The sequence below is a fragment of the Drosophila nasuta genome, chromosome 2R, assembly GCF_023558535.2.
Source record: "Drosophila nasuta strain 15112-1781.00 chromosome 2R, ASM2355853v1, whole genome shotgun sequence".
Classification (NCBI taxonomy): Eukaryota; Metazoa; Arthropoda; class Insecta; order Diptera; family Drosophilidae; genus Drosophila; species Drosophila nasuta.
This window is the reverse complement of record NC_083456.1, coordinates 15,498,639-15,513,146: the sequence shown is the minus strand read 5'-3', so window position 1 is coordinate 15,513,146 and position 14,508 is coordinate 15,498,639. Positions and strand designations below refer to the sequence as shown.

General features: G+C 44.4%; 7 protein-coding genes across 10 annotated transcripts in view; 4 read left to right on the top strand and 3 right to left on the bottom strand.

The window, feature by feature from the left end:
- Window positions 1-6,388, bottom strand: part of LOC132787259 (exosome component 10) — a 43,701-nt gene extending 37,313 nt beyond the window's left edge. Inside the window, exons 1-5 of one of the 2 annotated variants that reach the window (XM_060794191.1) lie at window positions 6,251-6,388; window positions 6,006-6,187; window positions 4,258-5,674; window positions 3,111-4,025; window positions 2,941-3,054 (exon numbers count right to left, since the gene is read on the bottom strand). In XM_060794191.1, the coding sequence (XP_060650174.1) occupies window positions 2,974-3,054; window positions 3,111-4,025; window positions 4,258-5,674; window positions 6,006-6,187; window positions 6,251-6,382 (2,727 nt within the window). In that variant the 5' untranslated portion in view covers window positions 6,383-6,388 and the 3' untranslated portion in view covers window positions 2,941-2,973. Of the gene's footprint in view, window positions 1-2,933; window positions 3,055-3,110; window positions 4,026-4,257; window positions 5,675-6,005; window positions 6,188-6,250 lie in introns of those variants that run through there. The other variant, XM_060794190.1, reaches the window with a different exon arrangement.
- On the top strand, window positions 154-2,885 carry LOC132787265 (glycosaminoglycan xylosylkinase homolog). Its single transcript, XM_060794198.1, has 4 exons — window positions 154-1,293; window positions 1,349-1,929; window positions 2,135-2,335; window positions 2,398-2,885. The coding sequence occupies exons 1-4, from the start codon at window positions 1,015-1,017 to the stop codon at window positions 2,603-2,605; spliced, it is 1,269 nt and encodes a 422-aa protein (XP_060650181.1). The 5' UTR covers window positions 154-1,014; the 3' UTR covers window positions 2,606-2,885.
- A 264-nt stretch (window positions 6,389-6,652) lies between the features above and the next one.
- Window positions 6,653-8,435, top strand: LOC132787268 (phosphatidate cytidylyltransferase, mitochondrial). 3 transcript variants are annotated; one of them, XM_060794200.1, is made up of 3 exons: window positions 6,653-6,745; window positions 7,081-7,168; window positions 7,280-8,435. In XM_060794200.1, exons 1-3 carry the CDS (start codon window positions 6,664-6,666, stop codon window positions 8,265-8,267), a joined length of 1,158 nt encoding a protein of 385 aa, XP_060650183.1. In that variant the 5' UTR covers window positions 6,653-6,663; the 3' UTR covers window positions 8,268-8,435. The 3 variants fall into 3 exon arrangements, with proteins under 3 accessions (XP_060650183.1, XP_060650184.1, XP_060650185.1); XM_060794201.1 differs by lacking the exon at window positions 6,653-6,745 and adding an exon at window positions 6,781-6,890; XM_060794202.1 differs by lacking the exon at window positions 6,653-6,745 and adding an exon at window positions 6,878-6,969 and having other exon boundaries at window positions 7,081-8,435.
- A 20-nt stretch (window positions 8,436-8,455) lies between these two features.
- Window positions 8,456-9,521, top strand: LOC132787269 (GPALPP motifs-containing protein 1). Its single transcript, XM_060794204.1, is given in 4 exon segments — window positions 8,456-8,524; window positions 8,526-8,617; window positions 8,619-9,300; window positions 9,357-9,521. Coding segments are annotated over 4 exon segments (1,002 nt in total). The 5' UTR covers window positions 8,456-8,461.
- A 68-nt stretch (window positions 9,522-9,589) lies between these two features.
- LOC132787270 (cyclin-C) lies at window positions 9,590-10,469 on the bottom strand. Its single transcript, XM_060794205.1, has 2 exons — window positions 9,864-10,469; window positions 9,590-9,805 (listed from the first exon to the last, which is right to left on the bottom strand). Exons 1-2 carry the CDS (start codon window positions 10,449-10,451, stop codon window positions 9,590-9,592), a joined length of 804 nt encoding a protein of 267 aa, XP_060650188.1. The 5' UTR covers window positions 10,452-10,469.
- A 148-nt stretch (window positions 10,470-10,617) lies between these two features.
- On the top strand, window positions 10,618-12,837 carry LOC132787264 (mitochondrial-processing peptidase subunit beta). Its single transcript, XM_060794197.1, has 6 exons — window positions 10,618-10,860; window positions 11,138-11,344; window positions 11,412-11,740; window positions 11,795-12,165; window positions 12,226-12,317; window positions 12,380-12,837. The coding sequence occupies exons 1-6, from the start codon at window positions 10,792-10,794 to the stop codon at window positions 12,722-12,724; spliced, it is 1,413 nt and encodes a 470-aa protein (XP_060650180.1). The 5' UTR covers window positions 10,618-10,791; the 3' UTR covers window positions 12,725-12,837.
- On the bottom strand, window positions 12,833-14,457 carry LOC132787263 (2-(3-amino-3-carboxypropyl)histidine synthase subunit 2). The gene is made up of 2 exons (XM_060794196.1): window positions 14,222-14,457; window positions 12,833-14,157 (listed from the first exon to the last, which is right to left on the bottom strand). Exons 1-2 carry the CDS (start codon window positions 14,381-14,383, stop codon window positions 12,880-12,882), a joined length of 1,440 nt encoding a protein of 479 aa, XP_060650179.1. The 5' UTR covers window positions 14,384-14,457; the 3' UTR covers window positions 12,833-12,879.
- Window positions 14,458-14,508: the final 51 nt, after the last annotated feature.

The window sequence follows — 14,508 nt, the reverse complement described above, 5'->3', positions numbered from 1 at the left end:
GTTGATTATGCTGCAAATTTGCAAATCAAATTTAACGGCTCGCCAAGTTTTTAACAGTCTGTTAATAACAGATCAACGCATTGTAGTTCCTCTGTTATCCCGTATACTTAATAACATTTTCACCTGATGCGCTCAATTAATGCTCTCTTGCGTGCAGTTTATTAATATGCATTCTTTTCTACATTAAGCAGCAATTTATTTAAATAAATCGTGCATACATTGAAGAATTTTAAATACTCAAAGCAAACCATGGTGTGACCATATCTATATAATACAACGCCTAGAAATAAACACGCATACAAATACATTATCAACACAGTTGTGAATGTAAACAAATTGAGTTGCTTTGAATGCGGCAATCGCGGCACGCGTCGAGGCCAAACAAATCATTTATAAGAAGAGGCCGAAATGTAAACTTTGGCGTTGATTTACAACAATTGGCGGCAGCAGTAAAATGTATTTGCTTATTGGCATCGAAGAGCTGTGCTCCATTTTCAATTCAATGTACCAACAACCGCGAAAGGTGAGCAACAGCAACAGTCGTGACGTCACGTGCCTATATTATTCGATGTGAGTGAAGCACCTGCATTGAACCGGTGTTTCTATGCCATGCGGTGCCTGCTGTTGATATTGCTGTTGTTGGAGCTAGCAAGGAACGCGCATTATTGTTGTAAACAGTGTACAGGACTCAAGCGATGACATTTTAATTAAGAAAGAAAGCAAATGACTTGTCGCATATTTTCAATTAATGAGAACAACAACAATGGACTGATGAGAACAGTTGTCGCCAATGTCTGCCAAAAGACAAAACAAAAAGGAAAGCAAAGAATAGAAAGAAGCCGCAGCATGCAGCAGCAGCAACATCAACAGCCTAGCATTAACAACAGCGACAAATTATTTGCGTTACATATAGGCATTAATATTAAAAATAAAGTACGAGCGCCCAGCGAAACGCACATCTTTCACAGCCCAGAGAAGACTACGGCAGCAGCAGCAGCAGCTAATAGTTAGACTATGAACAAACGCGGTGTCATCATTGTGTGCATCATTGCCACACTCCTCTGTGTGGTGCTCGGCGCCAACTTCTACTTCATGTACTATCTCAATGCCGAGGAGGGACAGTTGTCCAGTGTGCGAGCCTTGGAGAACATGATACGGCACAAGATACGGCATCTGAAGCCGGCGTATTTGAATCGTAATCCACGTTTCTTTATGTTTCGCAACAAGCTGCTCAAGAACTACAAACTGACTGCGTACGAAAATGCCAGCGTCCTCTGGGAGATTGCCAATTGGGTAAGAACACATAATCACAATGTAAATTTGAATTACCTCGACATTCCTTGTTTAGTGGCCGCATGAGAATGAGATTTATCCACTCTACGACTCATCGATGGGTCAGTTGCTCAAAACACTGCGCGATGAGCCCATCACCAAGGTACAAAACTTGGCACGTGGGACCCAGTTGAAGCTTCTTATGCGCCTTAATAATCAGCAGAAGGTCATCTTCAAACCACAATGGTATCCACGTGACTTTGTCGTCGAGGGAGTCGTCTACAGTGGCAAAGATCGACATGCCGCCGAGGTATACGCCTTCTATTTGGGCGCTGTGCTCGATCTGCGCTGGACTCCGATTGTGGTGGGTCGTGTTGTGAATTTGAAAAAAGAAATCTATGCGAATGGCGATCAAGAACTGCAGCATACGATCAAAATCGAAACAAGTGAAGAGGACGGTAAGGAAACATATTGCTTATATGGCAAATGTCACTATTGCAATGAGGATGAAGTGGTTTGTGGCGATGAGAAGCATAACATTGAGGGTGTTATGATTTACATTGTACCTGGAACACTGGCCAAGCGACGCTCGCCCTGGCAGCGCACCTATAAAGAGGAAAAGCGAGCCCCGTGGGAAGATGATATGACCTACTGCAAGTAAGTGCAATCAAAAATAAAAAAAAAAAAATTTTACTATTCATTACAACTGCTTTTTTATTCATCGACTTGAAGCATTCGTTAAACCCTTATCTTAAAATAACCTAAATTCAAGAACTAGTTGTAGGCCAGTAGCATTTCATAGCTCTTATATTTTTGCTTTGTCTATAATTTATTAATAATAAATTTGCACTTTTTACTGAAGATCGCTCAAGAGCAAAATGGAAACAATACGCCTGCTGGACCTCATAGATGTGGCTATTTTTGATTACCTGATACAGAATGGCGATCGCCATCATTATGAAACCCGCGAGGAGCGTGTAGTACTCATCGATAATGGCAAGGCATTTGGCAATCCCAACAAAGATCACTTGGACATTCTGGCGCCGCTATATCAATGCTGTCTGTGAGTCTCCACACAATTAATGCAAATAGATCATTGTGTAATCTTTGTTTACCCTTTTGAAGCATTCGAAAATCAACTTGGGATCGATTGCAAGTTTTCTCCGGGGGCGTATTATCTGAAATTGTGGATCGTCTGTCCAAACAGGATGCACTTTATCCGCTCATCACCGACAAGCACAAACGAGGTGTGGAGCGAAGATTACTGGTGGTGTTTGCTGTCGTCGAGTATTGCATGGACAAGGAGGGTGATAAGATGTTCAAAACGCTGTAACTTGAAAGTTGTCTTGCTTATATTAGGCTTATATTGTTATTAGTTTTATAGAAAGCGGCTTGCATGAATGAATCAAATGTATGTCAAGTGCCACGACGTAAGTTAATCGCGTAACTATAGAGATGAAAACATTGACCAATTATATTTAGTAGAATTGTCTAAATGGGTCTATAAGTAATAGCACAATCTGCAATAACTATTAGTTTTATTCATATAGTTTGGTTTATATTTGTAGACAATAAGCATAAAGAATGAATGATAACAAAACTGATTTGTTTAATTATTTCTGTAGTTTCCTAACTACATACTCAACTAGTCTGTTGCATGGTTCTTGTTTTTTTGTCTGGAAGCTGAGACTCCGTTGTCACTTACTTTTTACCCTCTTTCTTAGCGTTGCTGAATGTGAAAAGCTTATTAAACTTTTTGTTATTGCGATTATTCGGACGATTCTGGAATTTAAAATTTTATTAGTTGATATTACTAATGTTTTTTTCACGTAATTTACCTTGCCACGTATTTGTGCCTTAACTTCGGTTCCGCGAGCACGTTGTGCGCCTCCCTTGAATTGTCGGAAGTCCACGTTCTTGTAGTCAAAGTGCTGCGGTGCTCCCAGATTTGCAGGCAGCTGTATTGGACGATTAGAGCTTTGGGCTTGTTGGACGCGGGATTTGGATTTGAAACGTTGATTTTTCTGCTGACGCTTTTGCTGCCGACTGTTGCTTGTCGCTGGCGGATTCTCTGGAGCATTCTTTTCAATAGGAACTTCGACAACAGCGTCATCATCACTGTCCCCAGCTTCAGACACTTCAACTGTAGCAGGTGCTTCCGTTTTTATGGCTGTTTTTTCTTCTTTTTTCGAACGTTTTATATCGCTGGCGTGTTCGTTATTATTGGCAGCTGATTGATGCTTGCGTTTTAGCTGCTCCTTCAGAGGCAGACTATATTTGTCATCATCCAACTCCTCCTTGGCCACTGCCTCCAACTTGATACTTTCGGGTGCCGGTTCTGCTGGACACAAGCGTCGTTGCGCCAACTCACGCTGCTCGCGAGCATTTTGCTCGATCTTTTGCTGTTGCATGAGTGGTAAGATGGCCAGATAACGTTTGTAGGGCATGCGCAGCATTTGACTCTCCTTACGTGCCTGCTGCCAACGCTTATCGTCCTCCTGTGCGGTTGACGCTGATTTCTGGAATAGTCCAAACGCTGGGGTCATTACAGGCAACAAAGGATTATTGCTTTCCTGTTGATCGGGACGCAATAGTTTGCCTGTGGAGCTGCGCTTTAGGAGGGTGGGCAGATCATCGCGCGTCTCCTCGTGATGAGAGAAATCGTGTGGACAATTCAGTTTGCTGTTAAAGTCCTTGGTGGTGGGTGCCAAGTAAGTGTTTCCCAGACCCTTGCTGTTGTGCTCGAGGATGGGCTGTAAGTAGGAATATAATATACAACAGAAATATATTTAGAAATATTGATTATTGTATATCTCTTATTTGATAGTTTGGAATACAGTAATAATCGAATCGAATGGATATTCTGAAGACACATCAACAGGTGGCCAAGACCATGCATGGCCCAGCAGCCTCTTGATACGACTGCAGAGTAGAAACCTTCGTCTGTTTGTTATTGTTATTTCCATTGATTCCATTGTAACTCACTTTGACCAGCGGCTGTTCGCGTGCCTGCAACACAATCTGATGTAGCGTGTGTAGCTGTTGACGCACCAACGGTGGTATGGGATTGCAGCATGCCAAAATGCCCTGCATCTCTCGCGGCAAACTCTCCGCTATCTGCAGCATCATGTGATTGGGCAGCACATAGCCATAACTCTCGTCCTCCTGTCGCGCTGTGGCATCGCGCCAAGAAAAGATACCGTGCAATGCATGCAGCTGGCGATTATCAAAGGACCGCTTCGTTTTGCGCACCAAATCCAAATGCGACTCGGGGCCAATGTGTGGCTTCGTGTAGCGTTTCTTGCACACTTCAGTGCTCATCTGGTAGACCATGCGCAATGACTGTTGTTGACCCTGATCGGCCTCCAACAGATCGTTGGTCATGCGCTCAAACACATATATCAAATAGTGTGTATCTTGACGCGCATAGTCGATCAACTGCTGGGGTAGCGGACGCATTCGCCAGTCAGCCAACTGCAAGCTCTTGTCCACATCGAGATCCAAGTAATGCTTGAGAAGAAAGGCCAATGAGAGGCGTGCCATGTTCAAGGCTTTGGCCGCACGATGCGTATCAAACATGTTGACAATGTACAAGGAGAGGTCACGTTGCAGCCACTCGATGTCCAAATCAGCGCCGTGCAATATCTTCAGCTTTTTGGGATCAGTTAGCACCAGATTCAAGATGTGCATCTCTTCGCGCAACACTAACGTATCGAATATGTAGTCCTTGGTGCGTGTTGACATCTGAACCAGACACGTAATACCCATGAATGTACGATACGAATGGTGCTCCACATCGATGGCAATCTCGCTCGCTTGCTGCAGCTCCAACAGCGCCTGTTGCAGCTTCTCCACGCTATCCACAAGCATCAGCTCATTGGAATCTGGTGGCAGCGGAAGCAATGGCTTTTGTTTTTGCAACTGTTCCTTGGATGGTTCAAATTTAAGCAGTTCAAACTCGTAGGGATGCAAAAAAGACGCAACCTCGCCGGCATCATCGTATTCGGGCAGCAGTGCCAAAGGTTTCAGAGAATTTGGCTTTTCCGTCAGCCTTGGTCTGAAGGGATTCTGTGCACTATTATCCACCGGCACCTTAAACTGCATTTGCGGTCGCATTATATTCTTTGCGGTAAACAGACGAGCTGATACCGTGCTTCGGGGCAGTGACGGACTTGATGCGGAGCCGGCACGATTCCAGGTACCAGCACGTGGTGTCGTCGCCTCAGTTGTTGTTGCGGTCGGTATCGCTGTTAGAGCCGACTGCACATCCACTTGAGTCTCCACCACCACGTGGTTATGCCTGTGCCTTTGCCCGCTCTTAATGTCCAGATTAGTTGTGATCCGCTCGAAGAGAATATCATTGCATTCCTGCACCATTTCAAGCTGCTCGTCTCCTTGACGCCTGTATATAAAGCATAGAATTAGTAATCGCTTAAAAAGCTACATTGAGTGTCACCAACAGTAAGATACCCGCCAAAGATTTTTAGCTGAACCATAATTTATAACCATTGTCCTAAAATTAATGCTATCTGAACTATCACTCGATAATATTAACTATTAATATGTTGGTTTTCAGACTAAGCTTTAGCAGAACCACAATGATGCATTTGAGAATTGCAGCGGTCCCAATAATAAAATGCAGACCATACCATGGTTTATGGAAGATACACTTCAGTCGTTTCTTAAGTCAGCTAGCATATCATAGATTGAAAGTCAATTGAACCACTGCTTACCGTCTGATGTCGCCGCTGATCTTCTCAAAGTGCAGCACTTTGTTGATCAAGCCCAGCACACGCTGTGATTGTTCCTCCAGCATGCGTGCATATCCCGGATAACTCAGATAAACGGAACGCGCTGCATCCTGTGGAATAGCATTACAGGAGCGTGTGGCGGCCACAACTTTCCGGTATGCTTCCTATCAAGCGAAATGGTTGGGTTAGTTGTTGAAACTATAAACTCACATTTCCAATGCACTCACCGTTGTGAAATCAGCTATACTTCTGTTGCACTCGGCGGTCTGAGAAGTGGACGCTTCTTTGTCGTCTATCGCTATTGTCTGTTCTGCATCAGCTTCTGGTGCATCTTTTGACCGTTTCGGTGGGAGCGGCATTGTTTTATTTATTGTGTATGCAGTTGCAGAGTTAGCAGCAAATACAAATGGAGTGATGTGCGGTGTGGTCCGGTCCAATTATGTTGTGGTACAAAAAATGTGCGTTTTTCTTCTTCTTCCGAATACAAAGCACCGATAATTTAGGGTTGTCAACACTACTTCCAGCGCCAAAATTTTTTATAACTTATGGAAATGAAAGGAAATGATCAACAATTCAATTCGAGCAGAGCGTTAAAATTTGTTGTGAAAATATTATCAAAAAAGTAAAATATGAGTTTTAAATGATTCAAAAGAAACAGGCAAAATATTACGTTTACATTATGGTTATCATCTGTCAGCTTCCAGCCCTCAAATTTATAGCCGGTAATTTAGAGTGGGACCACTAATTTTATATATTGTTGCTACAAAATATACTGACAAATGCCTAGCGTATTTGTTTGTTTTTAAATGTTAATTACTGTCATACAAAATTTTTCTTTCGTTCTTGATACTATTTTTGTTCTTCGAGGTAATAATTTAAAGAAATCTATTCAATGACAAAACAAGTTATATTTTTTTAAGTCTAATCATCAAGTACTACTAAAGTGGTAAATATCGCGATGCAGAATATTTCTCGAAATTAAAACTACGGTCTCACTGTTGCTAAGCTGCTTCTATAAAAATATTAGAAGTACAATAAACATATATTCTTGACTTAGAGCTATCGACGTTTGGAGGAAGACAACTGCTGCACTTACTTCGATGCCCAACTGAAAATCCGCAACCTAATATTGGCCCAAACGAAACGTAATTATACAAATCATCAGTTAATACCACGCTAACAAATATCCCAACCGCAACTTTACCCAAACCCGACCCCATTACCATAATCAACTTCGCCATGCTGGACGTGTACAGGCGGACAGTCACCCGTTTTCCCATTGGCAATGTCAGTTACATGTTCGCTTATGGCTCGGGCGTCAAACAGCAAGTGGGTTACGATCAGAAGAAGTCGACGAATAATGTGATTGATTTAATATTTTGCGTGCGCGATTCACTGGGATTTCATGCGGAGAACGTTTATCGTCATGCCAGCCACTATTCAGCCATGCGTTTTATGGGTCCCAATTTGTTAGCACGCTATCAGGACGACTTGGGAGCACGGGTTTATTTTAACACATTGGTGCCGCTGCAGGATCTGGGCATTACCATCAAGTATGGCGTGGTGCACGAAGATAATCTTGTTGATGATTTGATAAATTGGCGATATCTGTATTTAGCTGGACGCTTGCAAAAGCCAGTCACCGGTCTCGTCAATCTATCAGATAATCCCCGCCTGCAATCGGCCATTGATCGAAATCTCTTATCGGCTTGCGAAACAGCGCTCCTTCTGCTTCCCGAGAAGTTTACCGCGTACCAATTGTTCCATGCGATTGCCGGACTCAGTTACAAGGGTGATTTTCGCATGATATTTGGCGAGAATAAGCAAAAGGTGCATAACATAGTAGCACCCCAAATGGCCGATTTCTATGCGCTCTACCAACCCATAATGAAGCAACTGGCCGAGTACGTGGCCGTCAACATGCATGGTGAAGAGCCGGGTTCGTTGAAGCCATCTATCACTTTTGAACAGGATAAATCGCGAGCAGCAACACGATTCCATTTGCGACACTTGCCCCAGGAGCTGCGTAGAAGGCTGCAAAAGAATGCCGCCTGCCGTGGCGATTATTGTGAAGTGGTGGAACATCTCTGTATCACTCCATTGCTGCCCAAGATTGTGCAGGTCTCAGTCAACGACATAGTTTGGCGCAGCAGCATCTCACAGTCGATTAAGAATATTGCCACGGCGGGCATCTTTAAGTCCCTCCAGTATAGCTATCGTAAGGCCAACAAGACTTTTGCTTAGGACTCGACATAGTCCCAACATCTAAGATCAAATATAATCCCTGCCACAAGCAATATTTACTAAGTTGCGCTATTCTATAATATTGTTAATTATTTTTAAGTCCCAACAGTTTTTGACGTTATAATAGAGAAACCAAAGTTCGATGCAAACAGTAAAAATGATTGAGTTTTAATTTTGCGCATTTGCAGCACAAAATGTCCAGCGATTCCAGCAGCGACAGCAGTACAAGCTCTGAGGATCACAGACGCAAGCGAAAACATAAAAAAACATGACAAAGATGTGGGGAAAAAGCACAAGAAGTCGAAGAAGGCGAAACGCGACAAACGCCACAAAGAAAAAGAGGAGCCGAAGAGATGAGCCAAAAGTGCAGCCAACAGTTCCTGCTCCTCCTCGACAACTAGCGGAGGCTGTAGACAATGATGATGCCTTTGGACCTGCATTGCCACCACATTTGTTGAAGCAACCACAAGCGGCTCCAATGATTGGTCCTGTGATGCCTAGCAACATTGCTGAAAACACCAATGCTGAAAGTGTTGTTACTGATCATCCCAATGATGAACCCGATGATGATGATCAGTGTGGCACCTTTGGTCCCTTGCCAAATGCCACACAAGTCGAGCTAGAGGAACGTGCGCTGACTTTAAAGCTGGCCGCATTACAGGGCGATTCCTTGAATGCCACAGCAACAGATCAAGATGTGCGCGAAGAGTGGATGTTAGAGCTGCCTGAGGTGGGACTCAAAGGTGGCCTGGCAGCACTCAACAATATGAAGCGCACCTTTTACCAGGGTAAAGAGCGACCAGACTTTAGTGATCGCAGTTCCTGGACCAAGACGCCCCAAAGTGCTGCAGCGGCTGCGGGTCCCAAACCTTGCAGCTCCAAGGACATGGAGCAGGCGGCGCAGGCCAAGTACGAGCGTCAACGTGACGAGGAACAGGAGCAGATAGCCAAAAAGCATAAAAAGAAGCACAAACGTGACGAGTCGCTTGTGGAGCTGCACCAGAAGAAACTGCGCAAGGAGCAGCGTGAAAGGGTGAGCCAATCTTCCAAAAAACCCCGAACATTTATTAACCTAATTGTTTTTTCTAGGAAAAGGAACTCGCCGCAGCTGGAGCGAAGCCAGAGCGTCGTCCATTTAGTCGCGATGTGGATCTGAAGCTTAACAAGATTGACAAGAATCAAACCAAATCGATTGTGGACAAGGCCAAGATATTAAACACAAAGTTTTCGAGTGGACAAGCCAAGTACCTATAATAAATAAGTAGTTTTTAGGACTTATAATATAAATATATAGAATGCACATATTTTTATAAAAAAAAGTCTTAGCGCTGTGGCGGTGGTTTCGGTTTGGGTATCTTCGAAAGCAGCATTTGTATTTCATCCTTCTCCTTCCAGTCCTTCCACAGTTCGTATAGATTAACTATAGCTCTCACAATCTCTTGCACTTTATCCAGATCCACATTGAGTTCGGCAAACCAGAGTTTTGTTGCATCCTTCTGCATAATAACACAAGCGATTTGCAAGCAGGCGATGGCTATCTGCAGGATGAGATTGTTTAATAAGGATGAAACACTAAAAGACAATGGGTTAGCTTACCTGATATGGCGGATATAGCAGACAGACATCAGTGCGCAGCGAGTCGTTCACTATGCGCCAACTGAGCGACAGCAGCTGATCCTCCTGGTTCATGTCTTGGACCAGTTGCAACAATGGCCGATACGGTTGAAAGACAATCAAACAACAATCGAGATTCTCGAGCAGGTAAAACTCGCATTCCAGGATGTGATTGGTACGATAGGGAAACTCCTGGGTGTAGGCATAGTTGAACTTGGTCTTGATAGCCGATTGACAAATGGAAATCAAGCGCGAGTTCGAAATGACGCCAAACTCCTCCACTTTAGACGCCAGCAGGATGCAGGTGGGTGCCAGGAGCAGCGGATCAATGTTTTTCAGGGAGTTGCGCGCATAAAAACGCTTAAAATAAACTGTAGCCGTGGCAATGACTTGTTGGCGTAATTTCAACTGTTCGCCCAGCACTTGTATGACATTGGCAAAGAATATAAAGATCTTTTGATATTCATCCTCGTTTAACGCAAGCAAATCATTTTGTCGTTCGCGCAGTAAATCCTGCTTATCGAGTATCCATTGTTGTGAATGTGAGCTCTGCCAAAAGTTGCCAGCCATCTCAACACAGTTGGCTTTGGTTTTGTTTAAATTGCACTAAATTTGAATCTGATTTTAGTAAAAACACAACTAAAATTCCAAAACTATTGTAAACAGAAAACCGAAAGCGGCGTTCCACGAAAATTAGTTGCGCGTTGCCAACTTTTGCGTTGTTGCTGTGTGACCAGCTTAGCAAAAGGCGAGCCAAACAGCTGTTTTTGTGCCGCAGCTTACTTAACACCGTTGTGTAAATATCGGTGTGTATGTGTGTATGAAATTTTTCAGCAGGCGCCGCGACATCGGGAACGCAGAAGTTTAACTAATTTTAAGTATAAACTCTTAAACGAATATAAAACAAATAATGGCATTGCGTGTGCTTAATGTAACGCAAAACATGCGCTCGTTTACGCGCGGCGTTGACCTAATCAAGGTAAGTTTAGCAGTTAGTTATGTTTTAAATTACACTCACCAAATTGAAAATTACGTAATTGTAAATGTTGTAAGCCGTTGATGCGCTTTTGTATTGTTGAAAGTTGGCAAATGCTAGTCAAACATTTGCCTTTGCAACTTAAACATGCAACAGCTAAAAAGCATTTTCCTGAAGACGTTAAAATAAGTTAAAAAATTGCTGTGCTCAAGTTTTGAGGTTATGTGTGTTGCTCAATCAATTGAAATGTTTAAATAATTTTTTTGTTTTTCTGTTCTAGCGCTACAAATCCGCTTTGACGGTGAAGAAGACTCTGTTGAACATACCCGCCACCCAGGTGACCAAGCTAGACAACGGTCTGCGCGTTGCTAGCGAGGATTCGGGCGCCTCCACCGCTACCGTTGGACTCTGGATCGATGCTGGTTCCCGCTCCGAGAACGAGAAGAACAATGGTGTCGCTCACTTCCTGGAGCACATGGCCTTTAAGGTGCGTACAATGAACGATTTGTAAAATAACAAGAGAAATCAGGTGGTAATCTTTGTTCTCGCTTTAGGGCACTGCCAAGCGTTCGCAAACCGATTTGGAATTGGAGGTCGAGAATTTGGGCGCTCATCTGAATGCCTACACATCTCGGGAGCAGACTGTATTCTATGCCAAGTGTCTGTCCAAGGATGTGCCCAAGGCTGTAGAGATTCTCGCCGATATCATTCAGAACTCCAAGCTGGGTGAAGCCGAGATTGCGCGTGAACGTTCCGTCATTCTGCGTGAGATGCAAGAAGTCGAGAGCAATCTTCAGGAGGTGGTCTTTGACCATTTGCACGCCACCGCCTACCAGGGTACGCCCCTTGGCCAGACCATCTTGGGCCCCACTAAGAACATTCAGTAAGTACAATTGTGATCAATAAATTTCTTTGCTAATTGATGCTTTGTATACAGATCTATTGGCAAATCCGATTTAACCGATTACATTCAGACGCACTACAAGGCATCGCGCATTGTTTTGGCTGGCGCTGGTGGCGTCAAGCACGACGAACTCGTCAAGCTGGCTGATCAGTCGCTGGGCCGTCTGGAGGCCAGCCTTCTGCCCGCTGAAGTGACACCATGCCGCTTCACTGGCTCTGAGGTGCGTGTGCGCGATGACTCGCTGCCCCTGGCTCATGTGGCTATTGCTGTGGAAGGTTGCGGCTGGACCGATCAGGATAACATCCCCTTGATGGTGGCCAACACTTTGGTCGGTGCTTGGGATCGCTCCCAGGGCGGTGGCGCCAACAATGCATCTAACTTGGCTCGTGCCAGCGCTGAGGATAGTAAGTAGTCCACTTATGTACTCTGTGCTCTTCTCTATCTATTACTTTTTTGCTTTGCAGATTTGTGCCACAGCTTCCAGTCGTTCAACACCTGCTACAAGGATACCGGCCTCTGGGGCATCTACTTCGTCTGCGATCCTCTGCAGTGCGAGGTTAGTTTATAAATCTTTTGCTTGTATATCTGTGTGACAACCATCGTCTCTCCTTTCAATAGGACATGCTCTTCAATGTGCAAACCGAATGGATGCGCTTGTGCACCATGGTCACAGAGGCTGAAGTTGAGCGTGCCAAGAACCTGTTGAAGACAAACATGCTGTTGCAATTGGATGGCACCACGCCTATCTGCGAGGACATTGGCCGTCAGATCCTGTGCTATAACCGCCGCATCCCACTGCATGAGTTGGAGCAGCGCATCGATGCCGTCAGCGTGCAGAATGTGCGTGATGTGGGCATGAAGTATGTGTACGACAGATGCCCAGCTGTTGCTGCCGTTGGTCCCGTCGAGAATTTGCCCGACTACAACAGAATCCGCTCCTCCATGTACTGGTTGAGGGTTTAAATGACGTTTGTTGCTAGTTTAATTCACAACATATTTCGATGCGAGATCAGCTAAAAACAAAATAATAATTATAACCAAAATATGAAATACAATACAACAACACTGTAATATGATTAGTTATCGTTCTTATTTATTGTTGTTCTTAAGCATGTCAGCTAGTCGTGGGAGTACTTAATGGGAATGCCATTGAGACCCTTTTGTATTTTTGCTGGCTCAGTTTGACCTAAAGCGGGATCCAAACCTTGCCAAGTACGATCCTCAAAGGATAAACCCGTGTCGCTGGTCATCAAGGCCATTTTAGCTTGAGTGGCCAGCGTTGTGTTTGCAGCAGTCTCGACTGTATCATTGTTCTCTTGGGCACCTCGCACGCGTCCGCTAACCAAACTCACATCCTGTTGATCCTGCACAGCTGTTGCATCAAACGGCAAAAAGCTGCGACCCTCGGGCAGCAGCTGTTTAAAGTCCGTCACATATGAAGCTGGATATTTCATGTGCCAGGCGGGATTCAATGCCATTTCAGCCTCAAACACAGATACTATGGGTTTGTAATATTCCTTGGAGTTGTACATGTTGTTAAAGGGACAACCGATTAGTACAAAGCAATCAATCTCTAGAAAGTTAGCCAACTTTGCTGGATTGATGCGACCCACTGAAATCAGCTGTGTCTTGATGCCGCGACTCTTGGCCATCGTCTGCAGACGGGTCACCACATCCAGATAGCCAACAGCACTTAAGGTGGCCACAATTAATCCCAGCGTCTGGGCATCTTTGCATTTCTCGATATAATAGTAACGTCGGCGTATGTATTGAGCTGTCAGAGGATTCTTCAGGCTGATAGTGGCTGTGGCGCCATCTAAAATATGCCATTGATATGCTGTAGTGGTCAGAGACAAGTTAGCAAAGCGCTGATTGTCGGCGCCCACAAAGACGCAGATGCGCTCGGCATCTGAAGCAGATTCAGCCTGTTGCTTGCTCTCCACGCAATCCTCAGCTGGCGGTGGATACACTTCGATGATCAGCTTCTTTGGCTGCAGAAGCTCACGCAGCTGGCTGTGCAGAGTGTCTTCACCCTCGCTTGATGCCGGATCATAAAGATGCTGATAGCCTATGTCAAAATAAATGCAAACTTCGCGTTCTGCGCACTCCGCTTGCAGCGTTGTAAGTTGCTGCAGCATTTTTGGCAACTCTAGTGACAACACTGGGTACAAGTAGAGCACCGGCAGGCGGCTGGCTTTGCTGCGGCAGGCATTACCAAAGTGAATCATACTGTCGGACTCCACATGAGCGGCAGCGATTTCATCCACACAACAACTCCCATAAGTAGTGTCTGCTAAAATGAAGACTTTGCATTCTTCTGCAGCCAATGCTGTCTTCAAGCCATTGCTGATGGCATTGCTGTGTGGTAGATAGTCGTCTGGGAATTGCAGACATATCTGACAGACATATTTTATATTCAAATTATATTCTCTTGGGTGAAAGGCCATTGTAAAAACTTACGCGCTTGTAACCATTTTGTCGTATCCAACCGATGCTGACTTTTTCATGTGTTTCATTCCATATTTGCTCAAATGTGACCGCCGGTTCATTAAGCAATTCTGTTTGGCGTTCCAGGGCCGCCGTATCCAAGCTGGAGAAGGCAGAGGCTGTTGAATTGCTCATTATTCCAAAAAAAAATAGTGCAGCTATCGTAAAATAAACAAATTATGTGAAAGGTCGATAGGCAGTGCAATAAATCATTGCTATCGATAATCGATAGCCACAAAATATTACGAGGCTGTCTGTCT

What these genes read in the sequence shown, in the direction of transcription:
- LOC132787265 (XM_060794198.1), top strand. Translation starts at nt 1,015, where the DNA reads ATGAACAAACGCGGTGTCATCATTGTGTGCATCATTGCCACACTCCTC. An exon ending in GATGATATGACCTACTGCAA is followed by an intron (nt 1,930 to 2,134) that starts GTAAGTGCAATC and finishes TTTTTACTGAAG; the next exon opens with ATCGCTCAAGAGCAAAATGG. An exon ending in CCGCTATATCAATGCTGTCT is followed by an intron (nt 2,336 to 2,397) that starts GTGAGTCTCCAC and finishes ACCCTTTTGAAG; the next exon opens with CATTCGAAAATCAACTTGGG.
- LOC132787268 (XM_060794200.1), top strand. Translation starts at nt 6,664, where the DNA reads ATGATTCAAAAGAAACAGGCAAAATATTACGTTTACATTATGGTTATC. An exon ending in AGCCCTCAAATTTATAGCCG is followed by an intron (nt 6,746 to 7,080) that starts GTAATTTAGAGT and finishes TTCTTGACTTAG; the next exon opens with AGCTATCGACGTTTGGAGGA. An exon ending in AATATTGGCCCAAACGAAAC is followed by an intron (nt 7,169 to 7,279) that starts GTAATTATACAA and finishes GGACGTGTACAG; the next exon opens with GCGGACAGTCACCCGTTTTC.
- LOC132787264 (XM_060794197.1), top strand. Translation starts at nt 10,792, where the DNA reads ATGGCATTGCGTGTGCTTAATGTAACGCAAAACATGCGCTCGTTTACG. An exon ending in GGCCCCACTAAGAACATTCA is followed by an intron (nt 11,741 to 11,794) that starts GTAAGTACAATT and finishes CTTTGTATACAG; the next exon opens with ATCTATTGGCAAATCCGATT. An exon ending in GCGATCCTCTGCAGTGCGAG is followed by an intron (nt 12,318 to 12,379) that starts GTTAGTTTATAA and finishes TCCTTTCAATAG; the next exon opens with GACATGCTCTTCAATGTGCA.
- LOC132787270 (XM_060794205.1), bottom strand. Translation starts at nt 10,451, where the DNA reads ATGGCTGGCAACTTTTGGCAGAGCTCACATTCACAACAATGGATACTC. An exon ending in TGCTATATCCGCCATATCAG is followed by an intron (nt 9,806 to 9,863) that starts GTAAGCTAACCC and finishes CTCATCCTGCAG; the next exon opens with ATAGCCATCGCCTGCTTGCA.
- LOC132787263 (XM_060794196.1), bottom strand. Translation starts at nt 14,383, where the DNA reads ATGAGCAATTCAACAGCCTCTGCCTTCTCCAGCTTGGATACGGCGGCC. An exon ending in GACAAAATGGTTACAAGCGC is followed by an intron (nt 14,158 to 14,221) that starts GTAAGTTTTTAC and finishes TATGTCTGTCAG; the next exon opens with ATATGTCTGCAATTCCCAGA.